This window comes from Chrysochloris asiatica, unplaced genomic scaffold, assembly GCF_000296735.1.
Source record: "Chrysochloris asiatica unplaced genomic scaffold, ChrAsi1.0 scaffold00023, whole genome shotgun sequence".
Lineage (NCBI taxonomy): Eukaryota > Metazoa > Chordata > Mammalia > Afrosoricida > Chrysochloridae > Chrysochloris > Chrysochloris asiatica.
This window is the reverse complement of record NW_006408541.1, coordinates 10,165,410-10,191,644: the sequence shown is the minus strand read 5'-3', so window position 1 is coordinate 10,191,644 and position 26,235 is coordinate 10,165,410. Positions and strand designations below refer to the sequence as shown.

At 45.3% G+C, this 26,235-nt stretch overlaps 1 protein-coding gene across 4 annotated transcripts in view; it reads right to left on the bottom strand.

Annotated features, from left to right (window-relative positions):
• The window catches only part of ZFP64 (ZFP64 zinc finger protein), a 102,877-nt gene extending 78,407 nt beyond the window's left edge, over window positions 1-24,470 (bottom strand). For 3 of the 4 annotated variants that reach the window (XM_006839173.1, XM_006839171.1, XM_006839174.1), the window contains exons 1-2: window positions 24,425-24,470; window positions 19,737-19,976 (exon numbers count right to left, since the gene is read on the bottom strand). In XM_006839173.1, the coding sequence (XP_006839236.1) occupies window positions 19,737-19,976; window positions 24,425-24,470 (286 nt within the window). The remainder of the gene's footprint in view (window positions 1-19,736; window positions 19,977-24,424) is intronic. The other variant, XM_006839172.1, reaches the window with a different exon arrangement.
• Between the last annotated feature and the right edge of the window lie 1,765 nt (window positions 24,471-26,235).

Below are 26,235 nucleotides of genomic sequence, written 5' to 3'. Positions count from 1 at the left end.
AATCAATGTAATGAAACAAGCTATATGAATGGTTGAATGTGAAGCTGATGATGTGCCCTGTAAACTTTCACTCAATCCACAATAAAAACCTTAAAAAAAAATCCCCAAACCCCATAAATATTAATTGTAGAAAATCAGGTGAGTACAGAAAAATATAGAGAAGAAAAATAAAAACTGTCATTTGTCAGTTACCACCACATGAAAATATATATCCTTGTATTATATGCCCAAAAGAATTGGTGTGGCACTGTGTGCAAACCACAAGATCAGCAGTTCAAACCCACCAACTGCTCCTCAGAAGCTCTGTACAGAGTCGTTATGAGTCGGAATGAACTCGACAGCACACCACCATGACATGGAAATACACACCCTCATCTTGTAGGCTTGGAGTCCTGATGTGGCGCAATAGGATAAAGCACTGGACCCCAAAGTCTGTGGTTCAAACTCACCAGTCACTCCTTGGAAACCCGATACAGGGTCGCTATGAGTCAGAAGCTACTTGAGACATCATTTAACAACAACAATAACATAATATGCTCATCATACATTTCACGTTGTCTCCCAAGCACGTCTCTCTACTATGGTTAAATTGTAAGTATTTAATGACTGTCCTGTCCTCTTTTTGGTTTGATGAGCCACAGGGACATCTGTCTTGTCTTTGTCCATCAAGGTATCCCAGCACCTAACACATAATCTGACAGAGGACAAATAAAAAATGAACACCATCTTGTCAATTCCAATTCATGACAACCCCCTGTATTACAAAACTGTTTCAAAGGTTTACTTGACTGTAATCGCTCCAGAAACAGATCACCAGGACTTTCTTCTGTGGCACCCTGCGTGTGTTCCAACTGTCAACCTTTTGGTTAGTCATCAAGCAGAAACCACTACAGAAAGGAGTTTAGAAAACATCTGTTGGATCAACAATAGACTACGTAGCTAATGCATCCTCTGTACATAGATTTAAAAGTAAGCAAATGGGAGAGTAGTTGAAATCATTTTATGTTTTTTCCTCTGCTGCTATTAAATAAAGGAGCACCGGTAGCATACTTAATAGGTTATGGGTTGGCCTGCAAACCTCAAGGTCGGCAGTTCGAATCTGCCAGCTGCTCCACAGGAGAAAGATGAGGCATTCTGCTCCCGTAAAGATTTACAGCCTTGGACACTCTGCACAGGGTCGCCATGGATCAGAATCGAGTCCCGGGTACACAACCACACCACTATTAAATAAGGCACATCTTCCCATGTCCTCATTCTTCAAACCCACAATTTCTAATGGCTCCGCGACGCTGTTCACTTTGGTTGTAGCATACTTGAGCCAACTGTTCAATTCCCCTGTTCTTGGACATTGTGGTGGTTTCTAGGTATTTATTTTTTTAAATAATATCTATCGAGGATTTTAAATCTACCTCTTGTTTCTTTGGGTATATTTTTCTAGGTTGAAGAACTGGGTCAAACTGGTATGATATCATTATAAGATCCTTCTAGAAAACTTCAATAAATTTTGTTCCCTTTTACTTTTGCTATCACAAAGACAATGAGGGGGCTTCAAAAAGTTCATGGAAAAATGGAATTGCAAGGTAATGTAATTTCTTCAGGAACTTGGTGAAGCCCTTTCGTATTTGAGAGGGAGTCTTGGTGTGGTGTTGTATGATAAGCAATGGGCTGCTGACCACAAGGTTGTGAGGCACTAACTGCTCCTTGGAAACCCTACCCGGGGTTGCTGTGAGTTGGAAATGACTTGAAAGCACATAACAGTATTTAAGAGCAGGAGAAAAATGAAGCTGTCTGCTGCTGTATAGAATTACAGTCTTGGAAACCTTAGAGTCACTGTGAGTTGGAACCAACTTAACCACAGTGATTTGGATTATTAGTATTTGAGAAGAAAAAATGAAATCATCTCCAGTTTAATTTGCATTTCTTTTTCAATCAGTGAGGATACGTCCCTTCTCAACATTTACTGTCTATTTACAAATCCCCATTTTTCTAATGAAAGTTCCACAATTCCTCGGTGAGTTATAAATGCTCTTTACAGACGGTCCTGTGTTCAAATATACTCCTCTTTCCTTTTGCTGTTGCTTCTAACGCTTTGCTACTTAGAATTCACATTCAGGGGTTTTGATCTCCAGGCATACATTGTAACTACAAACTTTATCGCTAGCAACTAGGATGGCAGGAGGTATGGTGGCTCTATAGTTAAGCACTCAGATGCTAACTGAAAGGTAACTGGGAGGTCAGCACTTCAAACCCACCCAGATGCTCATGGGAGAAAGACCTGGCAACCTGCTTCTATAAACATGGCCGTCCAGGAAACACTATGAGGCAGCTCTGCTCTGTCCTATTGGATCGCTGTGAGATGAAATCAACTCAACTGTCACAGAACGAGAAATGGAACAGAGAAAGATAGTTCATTTTTGGAGAAAAAGCCCCCCCTTTTGACTTTGTCACAGATTCTTGTGCTTATTCCTGAAGGTTTTTACATTTTGTAGCACATCTGCCCAAGTCACAATTAGCCCTACTCTGTTCCTCTCTTCCAAAGGGCTAGGGCGGGCCTTGGCAGCCATGTTGGAAGCCTAGCCCTGCCCTCCCTCTCTCTGTCAAGCTGATTGGATAAAGGGCAGGCACCTAACTAAAGCTGGGCCAATCAGACACGCTTGCTCAGAAATCAGGAACCGGCATTGGTGGTGCGGTATGCGGTGGAATAGGTTCTGACTCATAGGGAACCTGCATCGGGTTTCGGGAGGAGCTCTGAAACTGTGTTGTCACTATGAGTCGAAACCGACTCTACGGCATATAACCACAACCACCATAGGGTTTCTGACTCTGTAACTCGCTGTTGTTGTTGTTAGGTGCCATTGAGTCGGTAACGATCCATAGCGACCTCATGCACAGCAAAATGAAACATTGCCCGATCCTAGGCCAACTTCATACTGTTGTCATGCTTGAGTCCATTGATGCTGCCACTTGGCCAATCCATCTCGTTGGGGGTCTTCTTTTTCTCTGACCCTCTACCATACCAAACATGATATCCTTCTTCAGCGACTTGTCCCTCCTGACAATGTGTCTGAAGGATGAGAGATGAAGTTTGGCCATCTTGGCCTCCAAGGAGCACTCTGGCTGCACTTCTTCCAACACAGATCTGTTGGTTCTTTTGGCAGCCCATGGCACTTTCAATATTCTCCTCCAATACCATAACTCAAATACATCATTTCTTCTAGGGTCTTCCTTATTCACTGTCCAGCTTTCGCATGCATATGAGGTTATTGAAAATATCATGGCTTGGGTCAGGCGCACCTTAGTCCTCGAGCTGACCTCTTTGCTCTTCAACACTTTAAAAAGGTCTTGTCAACAGATTTGCCTAAAGCAATTCGTTGTTTGATTTCTTGACTGCTGCTTCCGTGAGTGTTGATAGTTGATCCAAGAAGAATGAAGTCCTCGACAACTTCAATCCTTTTTCCATTGATAAGAATGTTATGGGATCAGAAAGCCTCCCTCATCTTTCTCCCACAGAACAGCTGGTAAGTTTTGAACTGCTGCTGACCTTGAGGTTAGCAGCCCGATTCGCAACCACTATGTTACCAGAGCTCCTTGGAATTGGCATTAGTGGTGGTGGTTATATGCCGTAGAGTTGGTCTCGACTCACAGCGACCCTGTACAGGGTTTCCGAGGCTGTAAATCTTTACGAGAGCAGAAAGCCTAATCTTTCTCCCGCAGAATTGGCATTAAGATGTTACAATCTGGGGTGTGGCTTCAAAAAGTGTTCATGGAAAAATTCCATTATCTTTTCATTCCATTTCTCCATGAATGGCTTGAAGCCCCCTAATGCTTCTGAACCACTTACCTGTGTGTGCACGCCACTGATATTTCAAATACCAGTAAGTGAGCAGGTTTTCAGAGGAGCTTCAAAACTAAGAAAGACTAGGAAGAAAGATCTGGCAGTCTAGTTCAGAAAATTAGCCAGTGACAGCCTTCTGATTCACATCAGGATGTTGTGTAAGTTGCCTGTTCTGGACGTGTCTACAGGAGGGTTTCATCACTAGAGAAGGACATCGTGTTTGGAGTAGCAGAGGGTCAATGAGGGCGTGGGAGTCTCTCAGTGAGATGACCAACGCACTAACCAGAATGACAGAAACATGAGGATGCCACAGGACTGAGTAACGTTTCATTCTGTTGTCCCCAAGGTCACCATGCGTCCATGGAGGGTGGCTATCTATCCTTCTGAGAAAAGAAGGTATAAAACTCAGAAACTGGGATGGTTATGTGTTGTGGTTGTGGTGTAGTCAATTATCTAATACTGCTTCTAGTCATAGTCTGTAACTCTCACCAAATGATGTTTCTGCCCTGCTGGGTCTGTCTGGGTAAGAGCAGGTGGGAGGAGACTTGATAGGATGAGAGGATTGAGCTGTGGATATGAGCAGGGCTCACGGTCATTGTAAAACTTGGAACTCTAGAAAGCGTTTCAAATGAGCTACCTCAGAAGCAGGAGGGGGATCTCCGTACCATCAAAGAAGAAGAGCCAAGAGTGGAGCACATCTTTTGGAGGCTGAGGTCCCTGCACATCGAGCCTCCTCGGTCCAGGGACAGAAAGATGTGATCCCAGAGAAGTGGCAGCGGAGCAGCAGCGGAACAAAGGACCAGAGCAAGCCAATCTGAGTGACTTTGGGCAGCAGGCTTCCTTGCAGAGTTGGGTACCTCCAGACACTTCATTAACAGGAGGGGGGCACTAGGGTTGCCGACTGTCTTCAAGCTGAGGCTCATGGTGGAGTGGTGAGTCCTGTGGCCATTTATCAGCAGCCCTAAAAGAGCTCTGTAACGCTGGGCAGAGAGCGGCTGTCCTGGCTGGAACAACTGCTAGAACACTCCTGACCGTGCACTGTTAATTTGTTAACTTCTAGAATGATCCCCATAACTGTGAATATGGTATCTGAATTGTGTGTGGCCACTGCAATGAATGCTCGAACCCAGAGGAGTTGGTGTCACATTTTTGCCTGTGTCCGCATGATTCTCAGTGTTTGGTAGATTTCATGTAATCATCTTCCTCTCTTGGGATCTTTTGCTGAGCAGCTGAAAAGCTGAAAGGGGAGTTTCCTGCCTCCCATCCCCTGCCCTCCGTTGCAGTTCACCAGCAACTCCAGCAGTGTGGCATGGCCTGCCATCAACAGATGTGGGTGTTCAGACAAAGTTTGCCCTCTCTCAATCCTTCATCCAGCTGGCCAGCAGCCTGTTGTCTGACCGGCTGATTTAGTGTCCATCTGTCCCTGCAACCACGCAAGTCAGGAGACACCTCCGGTGTGACGCCTGACCTACAGATTCGGGGCTCGCCAGCCTCCACCACTGCCTGAGCCACAATCTTGGACATAAATCTCTCTCTGTCTCTGTCTCTGTCTCTCTCGAAAGCCCAGCAACTATCACAAGGACGAAGACAGGCAAGTCTCTGGCAGTCTCAAACCAGGTGGAAATCTCATAAAAATGCAGATCATGAGTCAGTAGCACTGGAAGGGCCTTGAGACCAGCTCTAACAAGCTCCCAGGTGGTGGCCATGGTGTTAGGACCACAGTTGGAGCTGCACGGATCTACTAGCCCTATTATTTTTCTGGCCTTCATTCTCTTCCTGAAACCTAGCTGCATCCCTGCCCTGCAATTCTCAGTTACTTCCTTTATTGCTCTTAAATCAGGGGTGCGGGATATCTAGCCCGTGGGCTGTTTAAGGCCCTCGAAATCATTTGGTCTGGCACTGCCAAGGCAACCACAGTTCCAGCCATCACATTGTGGTGGTTGTTGTAAAGTGCCATGGAATCATTTCCAACTCATAGGGATCCAAGTGGACAAAGGAGCGTCTGGTGAGCTTGAACCATCGACCTTTCAGTTCAAACTGACCTTGCAGTCCAGAGCATTAACCCACAGCACCTCGCCAGGACTCCAGTCATCATGTTGTTGTTGTTGTTAGGTGCCATCGAGTCAGTACCAACTCATAGTGACCTTATGTACAACAGAACAAAACACCACCTGATCCTGGGCCAACCTCACAATTGTTGGCATGCTTGAGCCCACTGATGCTATCACTTGGCCAATTTATCTCTCTGGGGGTCTTCCTCGCCTGAGCTGGAAACCCTATAGGGTTGCGTGAGTCAGAATCGACTTGATGACAGGTTTGGTTTTGGTTTTAAGCATCTACTATGTGCCGGACATTACTGCCATGTATTTCTTTCTTGTCTTCCCCTAGTGCTGGCCCAGGGGTTCTCACACTTGACCATCCATGGATTGGAGAGACTGGTGTGAGTCCCAGCTCTTCCACCTTCTGGCTCTGTCAGTCATCGTGGACAAGTTCTTTAACCCCGCGGGGCCTCGGTTTCCTTATTGGTAGAATGAGGATGCTCAACCAGCCACCACCTTTCTGTCAGGGGTAAGCATGCACGTGGCTATGATGTTGAACAAGGTTCAGCGGGGATTCCAGATTAAGACAGATTAGGAAGAATGGTCTCACCAGATCTACAGCTGAAACCAGTCCAGGGAAGGCCTGTGAATCGTAACAGTCCTGTATACAATTGCTCAGGAAGATGCCGCAGAGCTGGCCAGTGTTTTATTCTGTTGTTCATGGGATTCCTAGGTGTTAGGGGCCAAGTTGACAATGGTTCACAACAATAATTTGTAGTACCTAACTTATGGTTGTGAAAAATAACTTCAAATAAAGCACTTAGACATAAGTATTAGACGAGAATCAGCTGTTATTATTGCCAGACCCTTCCAGCCAACGCTACTTTGTCTTTCCAGATCACTTGTCTGCTCAATCACTTTCAAATACTCCCCAGTTCCTTCAGGATAAAGGCCAGGGTCAAGGCATGGTTCCTGCTACAGGCCCCCTGTCATCTCCAGCCACTGTCTTCAGACCCTGCCCTGACTTCCCCCACCTCCAAACTACACGTAGGAAATGCCCCTTACCCACCACCTTCCTCCTAGAGACCAATATCCATTCTATCACACTGCAGGTGTTTTCCCTGGGGACTAATCTCCTTTTATTCTTTGTACCTGTCAGGCTGCACTTGTCATAGACAGCTGGCTTGTACGTTACCGCTGGAATCTTCCTTCCCTCCACTAGAGATTTGTTATCAGTGGCCCCATATTTGGCATGATCTTTTTTCTCCTGTTGGTACTGTGTGTTGTTGAATTGATTGTGACTCACAGTGGCCCTGTACAGACAGGGTTCTCTGAGGTTGTAAGTCTTTATGATATCAAAAGCCTCCTCCCACCCCATGGAGCAGCTGTTGGATTTGAACTGCCGGCCTGTGGTGAGCAGCAGCCCCATACTTATCCTCCAGCGCCACCTGGTGGTTGTGGTTGTGATTATGTGCCATGGAGCCAATTTGGACTCACAGCGACCCTGTCTGGACTGTGATTCTATTTCATTTCCACAGCCCTCTGGTTGGCTAAGTAAGGAGAGGTGAGCAGCTCTGTGTGTCTTCTCTTGGGGAGTTGCTGAAGTCTTCTTAGAACCTTCTGGGCAGGACTATTACAGCCCATTTTACAGTGGGCCAATACAGACTCAGGAGCTCTGGTAGCATAGTGGTTACGAATCGGGCTGCAAGCCTCAGGGTCAGCAGTTTGAAACTACCAGGTGTTTCGCAGGAGAAAGATGAGGCTTTCTGCTGCCATAAACATTTACAGCCTCGGAAACCCTGTTCAGGGTTGCTATGAGTTGGAACAGACTCCACGGCACATAACAACGACAACAATACAGACAGAGTGACCATACCTTACCTGTCCAAGGTCATGTGGTTAGCTAATGATAGGCAGGAATCAAACCCACACTATCTGGCTCAGGACCCCAGACTCTTACATACCAAATCCTATTGCCTCTGTGTTTACTCTTGTCCCTCATTTAACATGAGACATTAAGGGCTTACTAACTCCGAAGGCCCTACATAGCTAAGTTTCAAACGCAGGGGCCCACTCCAAACTCCATGACTTAAAACCAGGAGCTTAGAGCATGCACATATCAGTGCTTATCTTTCCCCAAGTAGCAACACCTAGGAGTCCTGGTGATACAATAGTTAGTTACCTGGCTCCTAACCCAAGGTCAGTGGTTTGAGCTACCAAGCTGACCCACAGTAGAAAGCTACAGCAATCTGCTTCTGTAAAGATCTATAACCTCAGAAGCCCTGTGAGGTTTGCTGTGAGTTTGAATCGACTTGACGACAACCATTTTTGTTTGTTTTTCAATCAACACCTTTTATAATCAGTTGTAGGGCAGAGAACAACTTCTCCACAGGGTTTCTGAGGCTGTAAACCTATACAGAAGTAGATGATCACATCGTCTCCCACAAACCGGCTGGCAAGTTCGAACCACTGGCCTTGTGGGTAGCAGAGGAATCCTTAACCATTGCGCCCCCTGGGTACCTACTGGTTCAGTATGAAAGTACTTTAATCAGCTGTGAAACAAGAGGCCACTTTCAGAAGCATTAGGTAGAGACTGTTACTTCTCACGCATGTATGACTGGACAGGGAGGAGACACAGGAGCTGTAACAAGGGAGTGCCTGGGTGAGGGACCCTCTGAGAAAGCTGCTGCTTTGAGGGGGTGGATCAGATTGTAGCCTTCTGTGGTGAGTGACCCTCCAGCCTGCTGAGAGCCAGAATCTCCCGAGACCTTGTTAACAATACCGATGCCCCAGAGAGTGGGTGTGGGGGTGCGGGTGGGGTGGGGGGCTACCAGCTTCTTTAACAAGCTCCCCAGAGCTCCTGCCTGTGAACAGAAACGTTAAGTTCAAACCTGCAGGGACGTGAATCTAGAACAAGAAACTAACTCTCAAAGCAAAAGCCCAAGAAAGGGGGGCCAACGTACAAAACCAAGTCTCTAGCTGCTGTTAGTGGAGGAGAAACAACTGAGAAAAGTGGGGGTGGGGGGAGGATGGTGGCACGACTTTCAGAATGTCATTGACGTCACTGAACTTGACCTGGACAAAGTGTTGAATTGGTGTATCTGTATGTTCTGCTGTGTATATTCTCAACAGTGATAAAAAATAAAATGGATTCAAAACAAAAAAACCCTCCAGGATTCTCTTTGCTTTACTAGGATATAAGCTGGAAGGACAGGGAGAAGCGAAGTCGGCCAGAGAGGAAAGAAAATACAGATGTTAGGTTCATTCCCCACCCACTCCTTGTTCATTAGTCTCTATGTGAACAACATCAATCACTTATTGAATCCAATTACTTTGCCCTGGTATGGCACTGTGACTTAATGTTGTTGTTAAGTGCCGTTCAGTTGGTTCCGACCCATAGTGACCCTGTATAGGGTTTCCCAGGAGTGGCTTGTGAGCTTGAACAGCCAACCTTGCAGTTCAAACCGGCTTTGCTGTCCAGTGCATTGATCCACAGAGCCACACCAAGATTCCACAGGTTAACGCGCTGGACTGCAAAGTCGGTTTGAACCACAAGATTGGTGGTTCAAGTTCACCAGCTGCTCCTCTGAAACCCTATACAGGGATGCAATGAGATGAAACTGACTCCACGGCACTTAACAACAACAAGCCCTTTATAGAGCCCTGGTGTGGCGCTGTAAGATAAGCACTGGACTAGCAACCACAGAACGGCAGTCCAAACCCCCCAGCTGCTCTAGGAAACCCTATACAGGGTCACTATGAGTCGGAACCAACTCAATGGCACACAACAACAACAAGCCCTTTATATGGAGTGTGGCAAAGCCGGTGAAACACCCGAATCATATAGTTCCTATTACTGCCCTTTGTTGTTGGCTGTGGCTAAGTGGGCCCTAACTCCTAGTGACCTCAGATCACTGTGATCCATAGGGTTTCCCTTGGCTTCTTTTCTGAAGCAGATTGCCAGCCTTTCTTCCTAGTCTCTTAGCCTACAAGCTCTGCTGACACTTGTTACGCACCATACAACATGCACATGAGGCACTGAGCCTGGGCCCGCTGCCTGGAAGGCGAGGGTTCTACCACTGGCCCAGGACTGCTGCTCCTCATCTGTTTACAGATGAGGAAGCTCAGGCTGGAGGGAGAAGGTGAGGATGCCAAGCCAGAGCCTGTCTCGGGAGCTTCTAGCTCCTCACTGCTAGGCAGTGTGCCCTGCTGTGAGGTGGGCACACAGAGGTTTGACCTGAGCGTTTGGGGCAGAACTCAGGCCACGGCACCAGCTAAGGATTGTGGGGCAGTGGGAATACTAGGAGGCAGAACTCAGAGCAGCTCTCTGGAAGTGCAGTAGCTACCCCAGTGGATGGGAAATGTGAGCAGCTTTTAGTTAGCAATGTGAGTGTCCGTGTAAACACTGATCCAGGTGCTGGATATCGGTGGTAAACAGGAAGGGGTGGTCCTGACGTCATACAATTCAGTGACAAGAACAGACCTTAAGTTTTATATATACATACACACACATATCTAAGGAGCTCTGGTAGCATAATGGTTACAAGTCAGGCTGCTAATCTCACGGTCAGCAGTTCAAAACTGCCAGCAGTTCCGCAGAAGAAAGATGAGGCTTTCTGTTCCCGTAAAGATTTACAGCCTTACAAACTCTATACAAGGTCGCTATGAGTTGGAACTGACTCCACGGCCCATAACCACCACCACCACGTACATAAATATATATACATACATACACACACACACACACTAATATATATTATATATATATACCAGTTGCTTCTCAGAAACCCTATACAGTGTTATTATGAGTCAGAACCAACTCAAGGGCATTTAACAACACCAACAAATACATATATATTTGGAGTCCTGGTGTAGCGCAGTAAGCACTCAACCTCAAGGTTGATTTGAACCCCAAGGTTGGCAATTCAAACTCACCAGCTGTTCCTCAGAACCTACACAGGTTCACTATGAGTTGGAATGGACTTGACAGCACTTAACATTATTTTGGTTGCATTAAAAGAAACAAAATCAAAAAACCTGCAAAACCGCTTTTTGCCCAAAAATTCAGACATCACACCGATATACAATTCAGAAGGTACAATTCAGCTTTCTCACTCAAACGTCCACTCCTTATCTGTCAGTTGGTCATACTGTGGTGGTGTGGGTGGTGGTGTGATGCTGGAAGCTATGCCATTGGTATTTTGAATATCAGCAAGGTCACCCATGTGACAGGGTTCAGTGGAGTTTCCAGTCTAAAAGAGACTAGAAGAAGGACTTGGTGAGCTACTTGTAAAAAACTGGCCAGTGAAAACCTTATGAGCAGCAGCGGGACCTTGTCTGATGTAGTGTGGAAGATGAGTCCTTCAGGTTGGAAGGTACTCAAAATACAATTGGGGAAGAGTTGCCTCCTCAAAGTAGAGTTCACCTTAATGACATGGATGGAGTAAGAAACATGCTGCAAATAGTCATTAATAATCAGAACATGGAATGTACAAAGTAAGAATCAAAGAAACTGGAAGTTGTCAAAAATGCAATGCTGGAAGCCAGATATCCTAGACATTAGCTGAAACAAGCTGGTATTGGCCACTTTGAATCCGACAGTCATATCATCTACTATGCCAGAAATGACATATTAAAGAAGAACATTCATTGCCAAAAAGAACATTTTAAGATCTACCTTGAAGTACAATGAAGTCAGTTATAGGCCAACACCCATGTGCCCAAAAGGAAGACCAGCTAACAGGACTATTATGCAAATGGGAACATTATTCAACCACTAATGCCAAACATGAAGAAACTGGATACTTTTACCCACTTCTGCAATCTGAAGTTGCAGTCTGATTAAATATACAATCAAGATAAATTGATAATTATAGATACATCAATAATTATGGTAATTTGAATGGAAAATTCAAAAACAAAGAAGGATCAGTAGTTAGAAAATATAGCCTATAGTTAGAAAAGATGCCAGGAATTGGGTGATAGAATTTTGCAAGACCAACAACCTATTCATTTGAAATACCTTTTTTCAGCAGCATAAATGGTGACTATATACGTGAACCTCTCCAGGTGATATTTACAGAATCAAATCAACTACATCTGTAGAAAGAGACGATGGAGAAGCTTACTATCATAAATCAGATCAAGGTCAGAGGCCAACTGCAGAACAGACCATCAGCTACTCACATGCAAGTTCAAGTTGAAGCTGATGAAAATTAAAGCAAGTCTGTGAGAGCCAAAATATGACCTTGAGTATATCTCATCAGAATTTAGAAACCATCTCAAAAACAGATGTGACTCATTGAACACTAATGACCAAAGACCAGATGAGTTGTGGGATGGCATCAAGAACATCATACATAAAGAAAGCAAAAGGTCATTAAAAAGACAGACAAGAAAGAAAAGACCAAAATGGATGTCAGAAGAAATTCTGAAACTTGCTCTTGAATGTGGAGTAGCTAAAGCAACTTGAAGAACTGAAAAGGAGATTTCAAAAGGTGGTTCAAAAAGACAAAGTAAAGTATTATAAGGAAATGTGCCAAGACCTGGAGTTAGAAAACCAAAATGGAAGAAAGAATACGATCAACATTTTTCAAACTGAAGAAGGAATTCAGGTTTCAAGTTGCAATATTGAAAGATTTTATGGGCAAAATACTAAATGACACAGGACGCAATAAAAGATGGAAGGAATATACAAAAAGAATTGGTTAATGTTCAACCATTTCAGGAGGTAGCATCTGATCAAGAACCGATGGAACTGAGGGAAGAAATTCAAGCTGCTCTAAAGACAGTGGTGAAGAACAAGGCTCTGGGAATTGATTGGAATACTGATTAAAATATTTAAACATTTTAACGCTGGAGGAACTCAGTAGTCTATGCTAAGAAATTTGGAAGAGAGCCACCTGGCCAACTGACTGGAAGAGAACCATATTTATGCCCATTCCAAAGATAGGTAACACAGCAGAAGGCAGAAACCATCGAACACTATCATTCATATTATACTCAAGTAAAGTTCTGCTGAAGATCATTCAAAAAAGGATTGCAGTCAAACAGCCAGAAATTCAAGCCAATTCAGAAGAGGATGTGGACTGAGGAATATCACTGTTAATGTTACCTTGGTGGAAAGCAAAGAACACAAGAAAAATGCTTACCTGTTTCTTATTGGCTTTTATGCAAAAGTATTTAACTGTGATGGGCAATTTAGACATTGGCTGCCTACAATGAGGGGGCAAGAAAGGCACTAAGTGACTGGCTTACAAGTTTTCAAGAGGGAGTTTAGTTTCAGAGTGTGCAGGGGAAGGTAGAATCCCACTGAACTGTTTTCATCTTGTCTAGATGGGTTTTGTGAAAAGAGATAGGGATAAGGTTCTTATGATTTAATAGTGAGTAATTGTTATCATCTGAAGAACAGATTTGATACATTAAACACTAAAGACCGAAGACCAGAAGAGTTGTGGGATGGCATCAAGAACATCATACATGAAGAAAGCAAAAAGTCATTAAGAAGACAAGAAAGAAGGAAAAGGTCAAAATGGATGTCAGAAGAGACATTGAAACTTGCTCTCCAGCGTAAAGATGCTAAAGCAAATGGAAGAAATGAGGAGGTACAAGAGCTGAACAGAAAATTTCAAAGGTCAGCTAGAGAAGATAAAGCCAATTATTACAACAAAATATGCAAAGATTTGGAATCAGAAAACCAAAAAGGAAGAACACGCTCAGCATTTCTCAAGCTGGGGGGAACTGAAGAAAAAATTCAAGCCTCGACTTTCGTTATTGAAAGATTCTTTGGGCAAATTATTGAATGATGCAGAGGGCATCAAGAGAACATGGAAGGAATACACAGAGTCACTGCACCAAAAGGAAATGGTTAATGTTCAACCATTTCCAGACATAGCATATGATCAAGAGCCAATGATACTGAAAGAGGAAGCCCAAGATGCATTGAAGGCATTGGCAAAGAACAAGGCACCAGGAAGTGATGGAATAAAAAATGAAATCTTTCAAGAAAGTGAGGTGGCACAAGAGGCACTCACTCATCTATGTAAAAAAATTTGGAAGACAACTATCTGGCTGACTGATTGGAAGAGATCCATATTTGTGCAGACCCCCAACGAGATGGATTGGCCAAGTGGCAGCATCAATGGATTCAAGCGTAGCAACAGTAGTGAGGTTGGCCCAGGATCGGGCAGTATTTCGATCTGCTGTGCAGAAGGTAGCTATAAGTCGGTACCAAGTTGATGGCACCTAACAATTGTTATCATGACTAATTGTGACTGCCACAATTGTAAAGGCAGAAGTTTTGTAACAAAAATGGGGGAATAGTTAATCTGATAGTCCAGAAACAGAGGACCCTGGGACCATCAAGGGAGACCAGCACTAAGTGGACTGGGGGACCCTATCTAGAGAAGCAGCGACACCAAAGATGGAGGCAGAGATGGGCACATGGAGAAAGGGAGCAGCTGAGGACTCTAGATTCATGGAAAGAGAGGGACTGAGTGCTGGCAGCCAGGAGGCAGTCTTGCAGAATGTGCCCTTTGGTTGTTGAAATTTTTATTATATATTCCTGAGTGTTTTTGTGTACATCCCCCAACCACACCAAAAACAAAACAAAAACAAAAACCCAGAGGGAATAGAAGAATACTGTTGAATGATGAAGCACAGAGAAGACTGCAATCATTGCAATGAAATGGTAAGTATAAAACTAATGTTCTCACATGTAAACTAATTATTCAATTCACAATTAATAATAAAAAAAAAAGCATTAAGAAATTCAGGGGGGAAAATAGTATTCAACTATGTGGATCATAACAAGCTATCCAGCTATGGATAGCATTGTGAAGAATGAGACTTCCAGAACACAACTGTCCTCATACAGAATCGGTACACAGATGAAGCAGTCGTTCAAACAAGGGGATACTGTGTGGTTTAAAACAAGAACAGCTGTGTGTCAGGATGGTATTCTTTTACCATTACTATTCTGTCTTTACGCTGAAGCAAAAAAATCTGAAAAATTAGATTATATGAGGAAGAGCACATCATCAGGATCAGAGAAGACTCATTAACAACCTGTGATATGCAGATGATACAACCTTGTTTGCTGAAAGCAAAAATTTGGAGCACTTTCTGATGAAGATCAAGTACTATAGCTTTCAGTATGGATTATTGATGTTACGTGCTGTCAAGTTGATTTTGACCCACAGTGACCCTGTATAGGGTTTCCAAGGAGCGACTGGTGAGCTTGAACCACCGATCTTGCGATTCAAACAATTTTGCAGTCTGGCGCATTAACACACAGCGCCATAACAGGACTCCAGTATGGGTTACACCTCAGCATAAAGAAAATGAACAAGGTTTCTCAATAAGTTGTTAAGAATGTAATTTTACTTGGATCCACAATTAACAGTCATGGAAGCAGCAGTCAAGAAATCAGACAAGATTATTGTATTGAGCAAGTCTGTTGCACAAGACCTCTTTAAAGTGTTAAAACACTTTGAAGAGGAGATGGGGATAAGACTCTCGTGGTTCTATAATGAATAATTGCTATCAGGACTGACCGTGAGTGTTGCAAATGTAAAGGTTGATGTTTGTAACAAAAGTAGGGGAGTGGTTGATCTTACAGTCTAGGAGCAAAGTACCCTGGGACCATCAAGGGAGAAGAGCGGAGTGTGGGACCCTTTCGAGAGAAGCAGCGATGCCAGAGATGGAGGCAGAGACGATGACATGGAGAGATGGAGCAGCTGGGGACTCTAGACTCAAGGAGGGAGAGGGGCTGTGTGCTGGTGGCTGGGGGGCTGGCATGCAGGGTTACCCTTTGGTTGTTTGAATGGTTATATATTCCTGAGTGCTTCGGTGTACATCCAAAATAATAAGAAAAAAACAGAGAGATTGGGAGCAAATGCTGTTGAATGATGATGCATGGAGGGGATTTTAATCATTGCAATGAAATGAAATACAACAGGATGAGTGTAAAGCTAATGCTCTCCCATGTAAAGTATCATTCAATTTACAATAAAAATGTAAAAAAAACCCAAAACACTTTGAACACATAGGTATATCTGACCCAAGCTATGGAATTTTCAATGCAAGTGAAAGCTCTGTTCAATGAATAGGGAAGACCAGAGACGAATTGATGCCGTTGAATTATGGTTTTGGCAAAGAATATGAAATATACCAGGGGCTGCCATAAGAACAAACCACTTTGTCTTGGAGGAAGTACAATCAGAATACTCCTAAAAAGTCAGAATGGTGCGATTTCATCTCATGTACTTTGGGCATGTTCTCAGAGGGACCAGTCCCTGGAGAAGGTCTCATTCTTGGTCAAATGTAGTAGGGTCAGTGTAAAAGATGAGAAACCCTGACAAGATGGACAGACACAGTGGCAGCAACATGGCCTCAAATGTAACAACAATTGTGAGGATGGTGCCGGACTGAAGAGCATTTCCTTCTGTTTGGGTCTCTGTGACCTCAAGGACACCTAACAACATCAAGAACTCAAATGTTCTCCACATGTCAGCCAACTTGTTTGTCTTTGTTTTTCAAAACTGGGCAAGTTTGCATTTTTCAGACTGCCACATCTTTCTCCTGCAGAGCGGCTGGGGTTCAAACCACCACCAGGGCTTCTAACTACTGTGCCACCTGGGATCCTCAGGTTCTCTGGAAACTCTACATTAGCTAACTGGTTGGATCCAAAGAACAGCCGCACCTCTGGGTGCTTTCTTCTCACCACCCCTTAATTCTTCATGCGTAACCTATTTCTCTCACTTAATTACATATCCTGCCTCACCCCTATTCTGGAAGCTTTCTTTATAATATTGTATGTTGTTGCTGCTGTTAAGGGCTGTCTAGTCAGTTCCGACTCATAGAGACCTTGTGTAGGTTTCCAAGGAGTGCCTGGTGGGTTTGAACCTCTAACCTTGTGGTTAGCAGTCCAGTGCTCATTCCACAATGCCACACCAAGAATCCATAACAGAATATTGTTGTTGTTGTTAAGTGCTGTCAAGTCGGTTCCGACCCATAGCGACCCTGAACAGGGTTTCCGAGGCTGTAAATCTTTACGGGAGCAGAAAGCTTCATCTTTCTCCCATGGAGCAGCTGGTAGTTTCGAACTGCTGACCTTGCGGTTCACAGCCCAATTCGTAACCATTACGCTGCCAGAGCTCTGGTGATTTTTTATTTTTCCCAGAATCTTTCTATCCATATATCCAGATTTAGCATTCCTTTTCAAGGCTAAATCATATTCCATTATCGGAATTTCTGATATTTGTGAATTGAACTCCCTTTTGACGTATACATAGAAAGTTTCTAGGCTTTCCATATTATTCACTCATATACTTTTGAGTCACTGGCTCACAGCCACCCTGTAAAGGATTTCCAAGGAGCAGCTGGTGGATTTGAACTGCTAACCTTGTAGCTAGCAGTCCAGTGCTGATCATCACTACAGCACCACACTAGGACTCCTTTTCTGTAATGGAACATCCTTATACATTTTGTTTATGATGTTCTAAAGAATAAATACCTGAAAGTAGGTTTCCTGAGTCAAAGCATTTATATATGTTTTAAATATTTGAAAAGTATCAGAAAATTGCCCTCCAAATAGATTATACAAAATTATATTCTTTTCCCAAGCCTTATTTTGATTGTTCAGGCAGTCTCTGGGTTATGAACACCCGACTTTGGGAAAATTCTTACTTATCTTTTGCAGTTGTTAAGTGGTTGTTCCAACCCAAAGTGATCTGGTATAGGGTATCTGAGGAGCAGCTGGGGAGTTTGAACCACTAGCCTTACGGTCCAGTGCTTATCCTACAGTGCCACAAACTTGAACCAACATCTAAGACCAACAAATTCCTCATCATAATCGCTTTCACTTGGTGCACTTGCAGCTTTTAAATCAGTGAAGAGGCTTAGGGCCTTCTCTTGCACCCAAGTGACTAAATTAGAATCGTCTGTACCAGTTCTGAAGGAGCGCTGGTGGAGCTGTAGGATAAGCACTGGACTGCTAACTGTGAGGTCCTCAGTTCAAACCCACCTGGGAGAAAGATGGAGCAGTCTGCTCCCATAAAAGTTTACAGCCTCAGAAACCCTACACATTGGGCCACTATGAGTTGGAATTACTCAGCGGCAGTGGGAGGGTACTTGATCTGGCTCTCTACAACAAATTCCACTTAAAGAATTAAAAACACACCAACAACAACATACCATCAGCTGGAGTCCTGGTGTGGTGCTGTAGGCTAAGCCTTGGATTGCTAGCCACAAGGTTATATGTATATCTTGGTGGTTAAGCCTCTGTGTGGAAGAAAAGTTCTGGCAATCTGTCTCTATGAAGATTCTTCTTGTTGCTGTTCTTGTTAAGTGCATCATGGTTCTGACTCACAGCGACTCCCTATAGGGTTTCTGAGGAGCGGCTGTTGAGTTTGAACCACCGATCTTATGGTTCAAACCACTTTGTGGTCCAGTGCTTACCCTACAGGACCCACCAGGATGCTATGAAGATTGTTGTTGTTAAATGCTGTCGAGTTGATTCTGACCCATAGCGACCCTGTATAGGGTTTCCGAGGAGCAGCTGGTGAGCTTGAACCACCAACCTTGCAGTTCAAACAGCTTGGCAGTCTGGCACGTTAACCCACAGCACCACACAAGGACTTAGCTATGAAGACTGTTGCTTTTGTTATTATGTGCCGTGGAGTTGGTTCCAACTCAGCGACTCCGTACAAGGTTTCTGAGGCTGTAAATCTTTACGGGAGCAGAAAGCCTCATCTTTCTCCCGCGGAGTTTCAAACTGCTGATCTTGAGGTTCTCACCCTAGGAAACCCCATGGGTCAGTTCTACTCTGTCACATGACATTGCTATGAATCAGAATTAGCACACAACAAGCATATATATATTTTTTACATTTAAAATCTGAATGTTTTGAGCTTAGTAAGGCTAAGTATTGTCTCACAAATGGGTTCCTTTCGACATTTAAAGTTATCTGGCTGACCCCTTAAGATACATTATGTGGACTTGCTAACCACAAGATTGGCAGTTCAAACCCACCAGCTGCCCCTTGGAAACCCTATACAGGGCCGCTATGAGTTGGAATTGACTAGACAGCGCTGAAAAACAACACGTATACTTAAGAGTCCTGTGTGGCACTGTAGGGTAAGCACTGTACTGCTAACCACAAGGTTGGTGGTTCAAAACCACCGGCTGCTCCTCTGAAACCCTATACAAGATCACTATAAATGAGAACTGACTTAACGGCACTTAACAGCAACACGTGTGTGTGTGTGTGTGTGTGTGTGTGTGTGTGTGTGAACTATTAACTGTAACACTTTCTTGACTGCACTTTGTTCATTTAAATTTTGGATCAACTTATACTCTGCTGGTGGAAGTAGTCAGCCAGGCCAACCAAGAGCGGGGACTGACCTTTCTGCTTTCCTGGTAGGCAGCACAGTCACGGGGAGGCATTGGTACCTGTTGACACATTTTTTCCTTTAAAGAACACACTTTCCTGTCTCTTTCATCAAGTAATGCCAACTCAGGAATCTCTTATGTACCCCCTCATCGCTTTTAATGGTCATGTATTTCCTGCAAGAATTTTTTTTTCTTCTTAACATGTAGGGTTTTGTTCTAGAAACCTGCTCAAGGCTGGTTGTTTCTGTTCACATACGACACCACTTGACAATCGCTCACACTTCATGTGTTAACCTAGCAGTTCTAAACCTGGCTGGGGCAACTGGCTTCCCAGCGGAGCTTGTTAAAAATAATGGATCAGCAACCCTAGGGGGGCAACTCTGGGAATCTGTATTTCTTAACAAGTTTCACAGAGGCACTGGGTAGACAGCGAGGCCAATGCTACGCACCCCTCCCACCCTTAGCCCTACCTGTGATGGTCTGGGTTTCCGATGTGATGGTTCTGGTGGTGGTCTGAGTCTGCGTGGCTGGCACAGTTTCCTCTGATACAAACTGGACGGTGCTGGGGGTCGCCCCAGGCGTGCTGGTCAACTGGCAACCACTTTGCTTGTGAGCTACGAAGGCATCCAGGTTGTTAAACTGCTGTTTGCAGAGACCACAGATGTGGATGTCAGGAGTCAGCTCAACCAGCACCGTTGTGCCACCTGGAACTCCACGGGACAAAAGGAAAATCACAGTTCAACTCCAAGGAACTTCGCATCACAGTGTAAACCAGGCTCCATGGGAGGACAGAGCTGTGCAGTGGTGGGGCCCTCAGAGAGTACAGTTAAATGATCAACTACTAACCACAAGGCTGGAGGTTCAGACCCACCCAGAAGCGCTTTGGAAGAAAAGCCTGCACATCTGCTTCCACAAGGCCACCACCTTGAAAACCCTGTGGAGCACAGTTCTACTCTGATACATATGGGGTCACCATGTGTCAGAATTGGCTTGATGATTGGTTACGTTGCCAGCAGTCATAACTAGTTCCCAATCCAATGTCCATTCTTCAAGCAAAACCCAAACTGACCTATTGCCATCAAATCAATTCAGGCTCAGAGGGCCTTATGTTGTTGTTATGTACCGTGGAGTCGGTGCCGACTCATAGCAACCCCGTATAGGGTTTCCGAGGCTGTAAATCTTTACGGAAACAGAAAGCCTTATCTTTCTCCCATGGAATAACTGGTAGTTTCGAACTGCTGACCTTGAGGTTCACAACCACTATGCTACTAGAGCTCCTTCAGAGGGCCTTTTAGGACAAAGAAAAACTGTCCCAAGGGGTTTCCAAGGGTATAAAGCTATACGGACTTACAGCTGGTAGGTTTGAACCACCAACTTTGCAGATAGCGCTTAGCAGCCAAATGCTTAATGATTGTACTACCAGGGTACCTCTCTTCTTTGCAAAAAGAATCTCAAGTCTGTCCTAGAGGCCATGTACCCAGACCCTAATGATGGCTCATGATGTACTGTTGGCTACAGAGAAACTATTGGCATTTTGGGCAAAAAAGTTCCTTGGTGTGTGGGGCTGCCCAGGACTTTTCAGAACCAGCAGCTATCTCCTATCCCAACTAAAAGCTAGTTGTAACTCCCAGTTATAGAAACCAATCCTTCCACATTTCTAAATACCTCCCACCCCCTGGTTTAGAGCCGCTATCTAAATAATCTTGACTCCTCTGAATACTTGGAAGTCTCTCAGCATAGTGCTGAAGGAGTTTCTGGGGAAACTTGGTATTTCCTGATATAAAGGGAGTAAATATAGCAGGGACTGGCCCGTTACCCTCTTTGTTTGATCTTGAATGCAGATGTGATGCCAGGAACTTCTGCAGCCAGTTTGTAACACTGAGGAAAATGCTCAAATTACATGAGAAATGCAAACCCTTGATTCCGTGAACCAACCCTGGAATCATTTACCTCCGGACTTCTCATTAATGCCACCACATTTGGGTTTTCTGTTACTTGGGCTAGTGCTATGTGCCGTGGAGTCGGTTCCGACTCATAGAGACCCTGTACAGGGTTTCCGAGGGTGTAAATCTTTACGGGAGCAGAAAGCCTCATCTTTCTCCTGCGGAACAGCTGGTAGTTTTGAACTGCCGACCTTGTGGCTCGCAGCCCGATTCGTAACCACTATGCTACCAGAGCTCCTTTCTGTTACTTGTAGTCAATATTAATTCTTTACATGTTGTTGTTAAGTGCTGTCAAGTTGGTTTTGACTCACAGTTGTCTTATATAGGGTTTTCAAGGAGTGGCTGGTGGATTTGAAGCACCCACCTTTTGGTTCAAACTGACCTTGTGGTCCAGTGCATTATCCTACAGTGCCATCCCAGGACTCCAATACCAGTGTTACTAAGAGTTAATATTCTCTTAATATTTGTAAAGCATAAAATATGTCACCGTATTAGAACATACTATAAGAAGTTCATTAAACAAATTCAACTAACTAGTAAATCTCTAAATAAAAAAAAAAACTAAAAAAAATTCATTTTTAGTTTTTATTCTTTGTCTTATTGTAAGGTAACTCATGATTTGTAACTGAAAATTTTGATGAAAAGAAGCATAAAGAATCAGAAGGAAAATCTCTAATAATCTTTCCACATATGCTGACTATAAACATTATGAAATACTTTCTTCCTTGCATTTTCTTTACATTTAAAATATTGTAGAAACTCTGGTAACGTAGTGGTTATGAATCAGGCTGCTAATCTCAAGGTCGGCAGTTTGAAACTACCAGCTGTTCCGCAGGAGAAAGATGAGGCCTTCTGCTCCCCTAAAGATTTACAGCCTCAGAAACCCCGTGCAGGGTCACTATGAGTCAGAACTGACTCCACAGGACTTAACAACAACAATTTATTATAAAATTAATCCTTTTGCCACATATCATCACATAAGCATTGTTCTATATCATTAAGGAGTCCTGCTGTGGTGCTGTAGGATAAGCACTGGACTGCAAGGTCGGGTTGAACTACAAACCCAGCAGTTCAAACTCACCAGCTACTCTTCCAAAATCCTATACAGGGTCACTATGAGTTGGAACCGACTTGATGGCACTTAACAACAAGGAGCCCTGGTAATGCAGTGGTTGAGTGTACTAATCCTGAGGTTGCTAGTTTGAACACACCAGCCTCTGCCTGGAAGAAAGACCTAGAAATTTGTTCCCGTGCAGATTACTGTCTAGGAAGTTCTGTGGGGTTATACTCTGTGGGGTCATATAATGTTGCTATGAGTCAGAATTAAAGTCACACAACAACATGAATATAATTACTTAATGGTAACACATTATCCCATGGTATATATAAGGGAGGCTACAAAAATTTTATAGACAAAGGGAATTAGAAGATGATGGAATTTTTCCATGAACTTTTTGAAGCCCTTCCCCCTCATAGGTCATAATCTTCATGACAAGTATATTGTATTGACATCACTAATCTTCCCTAAATTCGAATAATACGAGAACTTTCTTTGCGCATAAATGGTCGGTGTCCAAGTGTCATAATTTTAGCACTGAGAACAGAAGTCCCTACTTCCGAAGGTTATTGAGGCCTGGTGTGGCGCTGTGGGTAAAGGCGCTGGACTGCAAGGTCGGTTTGAACGAACGGCCAACGTTGGCGGTCCTTGGAAACTACATAGGGTTACCATGAATCAGAACCAACTCGACGGCATTTAACAACAACCGAGGAATAAATGAGATGGTACTTATAAGTAACCAGATTAGAGGTCTCAACAGGCTGGTGTTACCTGGTTGGTATTAATTTTTTACTTTGAAAGTATTCCCCCATTGAAATTTTTCAATAAGCAAATATTCCTACTTTGTGCGCTTGTCATGAGAATTGTTGTTAAGTGCCCTGTAGTCAGTTCCCATCCATAGGGACCCTCTATAGGATTTCCTAGGAGCGGCTGGTGAGCCTGAACCACCGACCTTGCGGTTCACACCGACTTTCCAGTCCAGCGCATTCACTCACCCACAGCCCTACACCAGGACCCCATCATGAGAATCAGCTGAGCCCCAAATGTAAAATGTAAAAGTAGGCACAGGGAAGTAAGTATGCGTCTGCACCCCCACCCCCACCCCAATCCCCCATCCCCACTTCCTTTACTGTCTCCAAACCTGTTTTAACCTCAGAATGACATTAGGGCATATATTGAGGTGGGGGAGGGTGATTGAGAGAGGGTGAGGGGACTGTTAAACACGCAGGTAGTTGAACCCCATATCTCGGAGATACTGAGTCATAATGGAGAGGGGGCAGGGAGGTTGGGGTTTGGGGAATCTGTGCTTTTTACACTTCATGCAAGCAATACCCAGCCAAGTTTGGGAGGCTGTTTCCACAGTAACAACTCACAAGCAGAGTGCTGGGTGCCCGCACACCCGTTTTTCAGGGGTTCTCAAACTTTCTGTGCTTCAGAATCGCCCATCAGCCAGGAGGGGAGGGCCGATTCCCGGCCCCACCCCAGAGAGCTTATGGGTGGGGCCGGGAAGCTTTTTAAAATAAGCGCTTTTGCTCTCAGGTGGTTGGTGGGCGCTGGGCCCCTGGACTACAATTTGGGAAACAAGGTACCAGGTGAAATCAAGGCTTGATAAGGTTGCTGCCCTTAACAGGAAATTAAAAACAAAGCCAAACTCAAAGGAAGGGGCCACATCCCCATTTCCTACTCCGAGTCGACCCACCTTTGAGGTGAAAAAGGCTTTGCAGTGAACCCGCCAGCTCTCATTAAAACCCTCCAATCCCAGACTCCATGGATTTCTAGCAATCAAGACAGAAATTTTCCCTTCTGCGTTGCCCGGCTACTCCAAATACACCCCTAACTCCGCCTGGGGGGCGGGGAATGCCCCAAAGGGGTGGTGATTGTCTAACAGCATTCCCCCCACCCCACACCGTTCCCTTGCATGGGGTCTTGCCAGGATAGAGAGCGCCCCCCACCTGGCGCCGGATTGGGTGCGCCCACCCCGAGCACCCTCCACCGCCCCTGGCGCCGCGCGCCTTCCACGGTCCCCGAGAGCCAGCTTGCGGCCGTCACCCCGATTTCGGGGCCCCGGGCCTGCTGACTGCGACGCAGACGTGCTTGGGCCCGGGCCCCGGAGCGCGCACTGGGCCTTGAGCGCGCGCTGCGCGGGAGAAGCACTTACTTTGCACGGAGCCCGGGAAGCCCTCCGCCTCGCTGCTCGCGTTCATGGCCGCGGATGGGGAGCCCCGGGTGGCCCGGGCGCCGAGCGGGGCCCCGAGTTACATGGTGCGGGGAGTTTTCCTTTTATTTTTCCAATTCCCCCCACCCCCCCGCCGGTCTTCTCCCAACTCCGTGAGGCGGGGAGGACGGATGTAAAGCCGGCGCCACTTCCGCTGCCTAGAGGGCGCTGGCCACGCCGCCCGGCCTGCTTGCAGCCGCGGTTCCCCGAGGGACCGCGTGAAGACCCGGGCGCGCGGCCCGGGGGACCTAGTGCAGAGCACGCGGCCCGGCGACTCAGGGAACCCCGAGCTGCTAGGGGTGCGCCTCCCGTACCCCCGTGGAGCCGCCCGGGCTCCGGACGCCTGTGCACCTGCAGCCCGGGGCGTCGGACAGCCTCGCCGCCGCCTGGCTGATTTGCTGAGAACGAGTCGGGTTGGAGGGGGATGGGAGGCGTGGGGGCGCGGCGGGCCTGGGAGAATCTCATGCCTGCGTGTACTCCCAGTGATCTCGAAAGTACTGACTGGCTCCTGTACCCAGGTAGAGAAATAGAAGACCGTGCTAAAGTGCAGGATTAGAGTACCAACTATGATCGCACAGCGTTGAAGAGCCCCCCTCGCCTCCACGCTGGAGGATTTCCAACTTTCTCGTGTATCAGATTCACCCGGAGAAGAGAGAACACAATCTGCTTCACCTCTCCTCCATTTCTGATTCAGTAGCCTGGGATGGGGCCCAAGAACTTGCATTTCTGAGTTCACATGAGATGGTCCCTGAAGCTGGTCCTGTGCCCACCCTCTGAGACCACTGCCCTCTGTAATTTGTCCCGCTTCCCCACCTCATCTCGTCTCACTACCTCCTGCTTCAATCCCAAAAATCTCGGCTCACCTCCCAACTCTCCACATTCCCTTCGCAAGGTTTTTGTTTCGTTGCTTCTGCCCAGATAACCCCCTGCCACCTTCCATAATGCCTTCTAGGAGTGGATTCAAATTCCTCTTCTGAGGAGGTGCCCTTGGGCAGCCTATTTTAATACTGCAATTTCTTATCTCCACACCCAACCACTCCCTATCTCCCTCTTGGTTGCGGTATCTTGAGTCCTGGTGTGATGCTGCAGGTTAATGCACTAGACCACAAGGTTGGCGGTTCAAGCTCACCAGCTGCTCCTAGGAAACCCGATACAGGGTCGCTATCTGTTGGAACCTACTCAACGGCACTTAACAACAACTGCGTATACATCTAATGCACCAGCATCTTTAAGTATATCTCCATATATATTTTATATTTTTAAAGTATATCTCCATATATTTTTTTAAAATGTTGCCTTAGAGCCAATTCTAACTTGTGGTGAGACGTATTGCTAGTGGGTTGGCCCACAAATCACATAGTAAACCCAATCCCAGTGCCATCCAGTTAATTCCTACTTATAGCGACCCCTATATGGGGTTTCCGAGGCTGTGAGGCACTGATTTGAACGGAAGATAGGAGGTTCAAACTCACCAGCTGCTCTTCGAAAACCCTTTATAGGGTTGCTGAGTCAGACAGACTCGACAGCACAACACACACACACACACACACACACACATTACAAAATAAATCCACTGCCATCGAGCCAATCCCAACGCATGGTGACCCTGAATATGGGTTTTGAAGGCAGTAAATCTTTACAGAAAACAGGCTTATTTTTCTTCTGAGGCGTGGAAGGTGGGTTGAAACTGCAAAGTCTGCAGGCAGCGCTTTAGTTCTAGCCTACCATGGATATATAATATAATGTAATGTAAT